This window comes from Nerophis ophidion, linkage group LG22 (assembly GCF_033978795.1).
Source record: "Nerophis ophidion isolate RoL-2023_Sa linkage group LG22, RoL_Noph_v1.0, whole genome shotgun sequence".
Taxonomy (NCBI): domain Eukaryota; kingdom Metazoa; phylum Chordata; class Actinopteri; order Syngnathiformes; family Syngnathidae; genus Nerophis; species Nerophis ophidion.
The window spans coordinates 9718695-9726605 of record NC_084632.1 but is presented as its reverse complement, the minus strand read 5'-3'; the positions used below and the strand labels follow the sequence as shown (position 1 = coordinate 9726605).

The following is a 7911-nucleotide window of genomic DNA, read 5'->3' as shown; positions in this document are numbered from 1 at the left end:
ATGAAAATCAGCAGGAAAGTGAAGTTAGTTATATTTATATAGCACTTTTCTCTAGTTACAGCACTTTTACATAGTGAAACCTAATATCTAAATTACATTTAAAGCAGTGTGGGTGGCACTGGGAGCAGGTGGGTAAAGTGTCTTGCCCAAGGACACAACGGCAGTGACGAGGATGGCGGAAGCGGGTATCGAACCTGGGACCCTCACTTTGCTGGCACGGCCCAAAAACATGTTTTTTCAATTTTCCCACACTGGAAAGGAAAGTTGAGAGTTGAAAACAAAATCACGTACTGGCTTGGTGAAATGAAAAAAAATATAAACAGTTTGATCATGGATCAATATATTTGATGTTTATAAACCTAATATAAAACAATTCTTTCCCGACAGGTCAGTCCATGGTCTTTTCTTGATATAGCTTCTTCCTGTTTCAATATGTTGTTCAATGTTAGAAGATTCTAACGAAATTATAACATGTTTACTTTTATTTTCACATAGCCAAATATATATATTGTTATGTTGTCTGACTTGTCCAGGGTCTAATGCACCCGGGGTAGGCTCTGATAAAGATAGCTGCTTCCCAAATATTTGAAAAAAAAAAAACATGTTTGACACCCCCGCAGCACCAAAAGGGACAAGCGGTAAAAAATGGATGGATGCATGTTCTGGACTGTTTTTTTCCCTTTCTGCTGACTTTAATTTTCATCATTTTTTTTTTGTAATCATCTTGCTACTGGATGAAAATCAGCACCTTTATGTCCGAGTCCATGGTCTCCGCCCGGAAAAGGGTGGAGTGCCATCTCCGGAATGAGGAGGAGATCTTGCACCAAGTAGAGGAGTTCAAGTACCTCGGAGTCTTGTTCACGAGTGAGGGAAGAGTGGATGGTGAGATCGACAGGCAGATCGGTGCGGCGTCTTCAGTAATGCGGACGCTGTATCGATCCGTTGTGGTGAAGAAGGAGCTGAGCCGGAAGGCAAAGCTCTCAATTTACCGGTCGATCTATGTTCCCATTCTCACCTATGGTCATGAGCTTTGGGTCATGACCGAAATAACAAGATCACGGGTAAAAGCGGCCGAAATGAGTTTTTTCGGCCGGGTGAAGTGAAGTGAATTATATTTATATAGCGCTTTTCTCTAGTGACTTAAAGCGCTTTACATAGTGAAACCCAATATCTATGTTACATTTAAACCAGTGTGGGAAGCACTGGGAGCAGGTGAGTAAAGTGTCTTGCTCAAGGACACAACGGCAGTGACTAGGGTGGCGGAAGCGGAAATAGAACCTGCAACCCTCAAGTTGCTGACATGGCCACTCTACCAACCGAGCTATACCGCCCCGGGGCGAGATGCTCTGTCATCCGGGAGGAGCTCAAAGTAAAACCACTGCTTCTCCACATGGAGAGGAGCCAGAGGAGGTGGTTCGGGCATCTGGTCAGGATGCCACCCGAACGCCTCCCTAGGGAGGTGTTTAGGGCACATCCAACCGGTAAGAGGCCACGGGGAAGACCCAGGACACGTTGGGAAGACTATGTCTCCCGGCTGGCCTGGGAACGCCTCGGGATCCCCCGGGAGTAGCTGGACGAAGTGGCTGGGGAGAGGGAAGTCTGGGCTTCCCTGCTTAGGCTGCTGCCCCCGCGAGCCCACCTCAGATAAGCGGAAGAAGATGGATGGATAGATCTTGCTACTCTTAGACATTTTTTTTTGTATTTCAAAATAAAATTCAAGTAGGATTTCGTTTTTCCAACAACAATAACCGAAGTAAACATTGCTCTTACTGCAGCATATCTGATTACTGTTTGTAAATGTAATGAAAAGAAGACAAGATGGCGTTGCTTGTTTTATTACTGCTGTGAACCACAGTCCAGTTGGAGACAATTAGGATGGCACATGCTATTAATCTCATAAAAAGGCAGTTGTACAAACGCTTCTTTGTTTTACCGATTTTGGAGCAGCTGCATGACCACTGGTTTTATCCCCCCCGCCATGATCATTTCACTTAAAGGCCTACTGAAATGAGATTTTCTTATTTAAACAGGGATAGCAGGTCCATTCTATGTGTCATACTTGATCATTTTGCAATATTGCCATATTTTTGCTGAAAGGTTTTAGTAAAGAACATCGACGATAAAGTTCGCAACTTTTGGTCGCTAATAAAAAAGCCTTGCCTTTACTGAAAGTAAGAGCCATTCGGACCAAGAAAGCGACAATTTCCCCATTAATTTGTGCGAGGATGAAAAACAGCCCCAAAGCATGATGTTTCCACCCCCATGCTTCACAGTAGGTGTGGTGTTCTTGGGATGCAACTCAGTATTCTTCTTCCTCCAAACACGACGAGTTGAGTTTATACCAAAAAGTTCTATTTTGGTTTCATCTGACCACATGACATTCTCCCAATCCTCTGCTGTATCATCCATGTATCCATTTTGGTATAAACTCAACTCGTCGTGTTTGGAGGAAGAAGAATACTGAGTTGCATCCCAAGAACACCAGACCTACTGTGAAGCATGGCGGTGGAAACATCATGCTTTGGGGCGGTTTTTCTGCTAAGGGGACAGGACGATTGATCCGTGTTAAGGAAAGAATGAATGGGGCCATGTATCGTGAGATTTTGAGCCAAAACCTCCTTCCATCAGTGATAGCTTTGAATGGTTGACCAAATACTTATTTTCCACCATATGTTACAAATTAATTCTTTAAAATTCCTACACTGTGAATTCCTGGATTTTTTTTTCGCATTCTGTCTCTCACAGTTGAAGTGTACCTATGATGAAAATTACAGACCTCTGTCATCAATTTAAGTGGAAGAACTTGCACAATCAGTGGCTGACTAAATACTTTTTAGCCCCACTGTATTTACATCCAACACAATTTCCCAACTCATATGGAAACGGGATTTGTAGATGTTTCCACCCCCATGCTTCACAGTAGGTATGGTGTTCTTGGGATGCAACTCAGTATTCTTCTTCCTCCAAACACGACGAGTTGAGTTTATACCAAATAGTTCTATTTTGGTTTCATCTAACCCAGTGGTCCCCAACCTTTTTGTATCCGCGGTCCGGTCAACGCTTGATAATTTGTCCCACGGACCGGGGGTCGGGGGGGAAGCCTTTTTATTTTTTTTTTCTTTGTCATGAAAAAGGGACGTGAAAAAGGGAGGTTTTTGTGGTTGGTGCACTAATTGTAAGTATATATTATGTTTTTTTTTAATGTTGATTTAATAAAAAAAATGTATATATATATATATATATTTTTTTTTTAATAATAAAAATGAATTTAAAAATTATTCTGCGGCCCGGTACCATTCGGGCCGAGGCCCGGTGGTTGGGGACCACTGATCTAACCACATGACATTCTCCCAATTCTCTGCTGTATCATCCATGTATCCATTTTGGTATAAACTCAACTCGTCGTGTTTGGAGGAAGAAGAATACTGAGTTGCATCCCAAGAACACCATACCTACTGTGAAGCATGGGGGTGGAAACATCATGCTTTGGGGCGGTTTTTCTGCTAAGGGGACAGGACGATTGATCCGTGTTAAGGAAAGAATGAATGGGGCCATGTATCGTGAGATTTTGAGCCAAAACCTCCTTCCATCGTGAGAGCTTTGAATGGTTGACCAAATACTTATTTTCCACCATAATTTACAAATAAATTTTTTAAAATTCCTACCATGTAAATTCCTGGATTTTTTCCCCCCACATTCTGTCTCTCACAGTTGAAGTGTACCTATGATGAAAATTACAGACCTCTGTCATCATTTTAAGTGGGAGAACTTGCACAATCAGTGGCTGACTAAATACTTTTTAGCCCCACTGTATTTACATCCAACACAATTTCCCAACTCATATGGAAATGGGATTTGTAGGTTTTTCCACCCCCATGCTTCACAGTAGGTATGGTGTTCTTGGGATGCAACTCAGTAATCTTCTTCCTCCAAACACGACGAGTTGAGTTTATACCAAAAAGTTCTATTTTGGTTTCATCTAACCCAGTGGTCCCCAAACATTTTTGTATCCGCGGTCCGGTCAACGCTTGATAATTTGTCCTGTCATGAAAAACGGACGTGAAAAAGGGAGGTTTTTGTGGTTGGTGCACTAATTGTAAGTGTATATTGTGGTTTTTTTTTATGTTTATTTAATAAAAAAATATATATATGTATATATATGTATATTTTTTTTTATAATAAAAATGAATAAAAAAATTCTTCTGTGGTTGGGGACCACTGATCTGACCACATGACATTCTCCCAATCCTCTGCTGTATCATCCATGTATCCATTGTGGTATAAACTCAACTCGTTGTGTTTGGAGGAAGAATACTGAGTTGCATCCCAAGAACACCATACCTAATGTGAAGCATGGGGGTGGAAACATCATGCTTTGGGGCTGTTTTTCTGCTAAGGGGACAGGACGATTGATCAGTGTTAAGGAAAGAATGAATGGGGCCATGTATCGTGAGATTTTGAGCCAAAACCTCCTTCCGTCAGTGAGAGCTTTGAATGGTTGACCACCATAATTTACATATAAATTCTTTAAAATTCCTACAATGTGATTCTTTTTTTCACATTCTGTCTCTCACAGTTGAAGTGTACCTATGATGAAAATTACAGACCTCTGTCATCATTTTAAGTGGGAGAACTTGCACAATAGGTGGCTGACTAAATCAGACTGCATGGTTGTTAGTTGTGGGTTTCAGTAGGCCTTTAAATCATTTCCCCCCAGACACTCCTAAGAGTTATTAATTTGCGTGCCTTTATTGTGCAGGACTGCGCCGTGCCGGTGTTGTTCATTTGGGTCCCAGCATGTCGCTGGGCTTCACCCACTGGTCAAACTGCTCCTCCGTGAGGTATCCCAGCTCCACGGCCACCGCCTTCAGCGTGGAGCCCTTCTTGTGCGCCGTCTTGGCGATGGCGGCCGCCTTGTCGTAGCCGATGTGCGGGTTGAGGGCGGTGACCAGCATGAGCGACTCGTTCATCAGCTTCTCGATCCTCTCCTTGTTGGCCCGGATGCCCACCACGCAGTTGCGGGTGAAGGAGACGGAGGCGTCGCCCAGCAGCCGCGCCGAGTTGAGCACGTTCTTCACCATCATGGGCTTGAAGACGTTGAGCTCGAAGTGGCCGTTGCTGCCGCCGACGGTGACGGCCACGTGGTTGCCCATGACCTGGGCGGCCACCATGGTCATGGCCTCGCACTGGGTGGGGTTCACCTTGCCGGGCATGATGCTGCTCCCGGGCTCGTTCTCCGGGAGGATGAGCTCCCCCAGGCCGGAGCGCGGCCCCGAGCCCAGGAAGCGGACGTCGTTGGCGATCTTCATCATGCTGACGGCCACCGTGTTCAGGGCGCCGCTCAGCTCCACCAGGGCGTCGTGGGCCGCCAGGGCTTCGAACTTGTTCGGGGCGGTGATGAAGGGAAGTCCGGTGAGGGCGGAGACGGTGGAGGCCACCTTTTCGGCGAAGCCCACGCGGGTGTTGAGGCCCGTGCCGACCGCCGTGCCTCCGGCGGCCAGCTCGTACACCCTGGGCATGGCGGCTTTGACGCGTTGGATGCTGTAGTTGACCTGCTGCACGTAGCCGCTGAACTCCTGTCCGAGCGAGAGCGGCACGGCGTCCTGAGTGTGCGTGCGGCCGATCTTGATGATGTCTCGAAACTCCTCCGCCTTGGCCGCCAACGCGGCATGCAGCGTCTCCAGGCCGGGCAGCAGAACCTGGTGGACCTCGGTGGCAACGGCAATGTGCATGGCCGTAGGGAAGGTGTCGTTAGAACTCTGGCTCTTATTGACGTGGTCGTTGGGGTGGACCGGGTCTTTAGAACCCAGCTGCCCGCCGAGAATCTCAATAGCCCGGTTGCTGATCACCTCGTTGACGTTCATGTTGGTCTGGGTGCCGGAGCCGGTCTGCCACACCACCAGAGGGAAGTGATCGTCCAGCTGGCCCGACGCGACTTCATCCGCCGCCTGGCAAATGGCGTCGGCTATCTTCGGGTCCAGGCCGTAGTCTTTGTTGACTACCGCCGCCGCTTTCTTCAGGACCCCGAAGGCCTGGATGACACGAAGCGGCATTCTCTCCGACGGTCCTCCGATCTGGAAGTTGATGGTGGACCTGACCGTCTGGGCGCCATAGTACTTGTCCGAGGGCACCTTGAGTTCGCCGAACGTGTCCCGTTCCACTCGGAACCCCGAGCTGGCCATCCTGCACGGGGCGCTGGCCCCTTTACACGCCACGCCGACTGGCTGCAAAGTCCGGAGGTGGCAGTGAAAGCGCTGCAGGCGTCGGAAAGAACGAAGCATGGCTGCTGCGGAAGAGGTGAATCCCGACCTTTAGCGCTGGTCCCGAGCTGCCATTGGGTCGACGGCAGCCAATAGGAGAGGAGCGCGGGTGGGAGTTCCTGGTTGATGACCAATCACAGGAGGACATTGAATGGTTATTTATAAAGTGACATGACTGTTTCCGGTTTACCCTTTTTTTTTTTTAATGTTTTTGTTTTTGTTTTGTTTTTTGACAACATAAAAAGGAAACACTAAATTGGCCCTATTGTGTGAATGAGAGTGTGAATGTTGTCTGTCTATCTGTGTTGGCCCTGCGATGAGGTTGCGAATTGTCCAGGGTGTACCCCGCCTTCCGCCCGATTGTAGCTGAGATAGGCGCCAGCGACCCCCGCGACCCCGAAAGGGAATAAGCGGTAGAACATGGATGGATGGATGGACAACATAAAAAGGGTGTCACGCCAAATGTCTTCCCTCTACTACAACCCCCCGCCCCCATTTACTTCCGGGGTCATGATTAATACAGCTGTTTTGTTAACGCTATATTATAAAAATATAACGCTATATTATAAAAATACAGACGTTTTGTTAATGCTATATTATAAAAAAAAAATAAAAAATGAAAAAAATAATTTACAAACATAAGCTATGGCAGGGGTAGGGAACCTATGGCTCTAGAGCCAGATGTGGCTCGTTTGATGACCACATCTGGCTCTCGGATAAATGACAAATGACAAATGGGTTGTACTTGTATAGCGCTTTTCTACTTTCAAGGTACTCAAAGCGGTTTGACACTACTTCCACATTTACCCATTCACACACACATTCACACACTGATGGAGGGAGCTGCCATGCAAGGCGCCAACCAGCACCCATCAGGAGCAAGGGTGAAGTGTCTTGCTCAGGACACAATGGACGTGACGAGGTTGGTGCTAGGTGGGAATTGAACCAGGGATCCTCGGGTTGCGCACGGCCACTCTCTCACCGCGCCACGCCGTCCCTATCTGAGCTGACATTGCGTAACACGATAAGTAATGAATAATTCCACATGTAATCACAGTGTTAAAAAAAAAGTTCAAAATATGAAACATTCTCATGCATTTTTAATCCATCCATCCTTTTTCTACCGCACCAGTTCAAGAAGTTGCGTTAATGGTAAGAAGTTATTTATTTATTATTGGTTAGTCTAGGGCACGGGTCGGGAACCTTTTTGGCAGAGAGAGCCAAAAAGCCAAATATTTTAGAATATATTTCCGTAAGAGCCATATAATATTTTTTTCAAACACTGAACACAACTAAACACGTGCATTTTTAAGTGAGACCAACATTTCTAGAGTATAATAGGTCTCTTATTATTTGTAATATATTGTTATTCTGAAGCTAACTGTGGAGGGGGCGTGGCCTGCGGGCCTGCAGCGACAGGTGCGTAGAGGGCCCACCTGGGCCTTGTTATCTAATCACCTGTCGCTCCGTTATAAGCAGCAGCCAGGAGGAGGGACTGGGTTTGGGCTGGAAATACTATTGCTGGAAAGCAACTAAAAGACTTATTTAATTAAAAATATATATATATATTGTGACCCTGAAACAGGCTCTCATGTCGGTGCTTGGGGGTCTGAAGAACCCCCAGGAGGGCAAGCCCCACACTAACCAATAA

The 7911-nt window shown here is 46.4% G+C and overlaps 1 protein-coding gene across 1 annotated transcript; it reads right to left on the bottom strand.

Moving 5' to 3' along the window:
• Positions 1-1819: 1819 nt before the first annotated feature.
• Positions 1820-6346, bottom strand: LOC133540541 (fumarate hydratase, mitochondrial-like). Its single transcript, XM_061883220.1, has one exon. It carries the CDS (start codon positions 6279-6281, stop codon positions 4782-4784), a length of 1500 nt encoding a protein of 499 aa, XP_061739204.1. The 5' UTR covers positions 6282-6346; the 3' UTR covers positions 1820-4781.
• Between the last annotated feature and the right edge of the window lie 1565 nt (positions 6347-7911).

Bases quoted from the DNA above. Each gene is read 5' to 3' on its own strand.
- LOC133540541 (XM_061883220.1), bottom strand. From the start codon at position 6,281: ATGCTTCGTTCTTTCCGACGCCTGCAGCGCTTTCACTGCCACCTCCGG.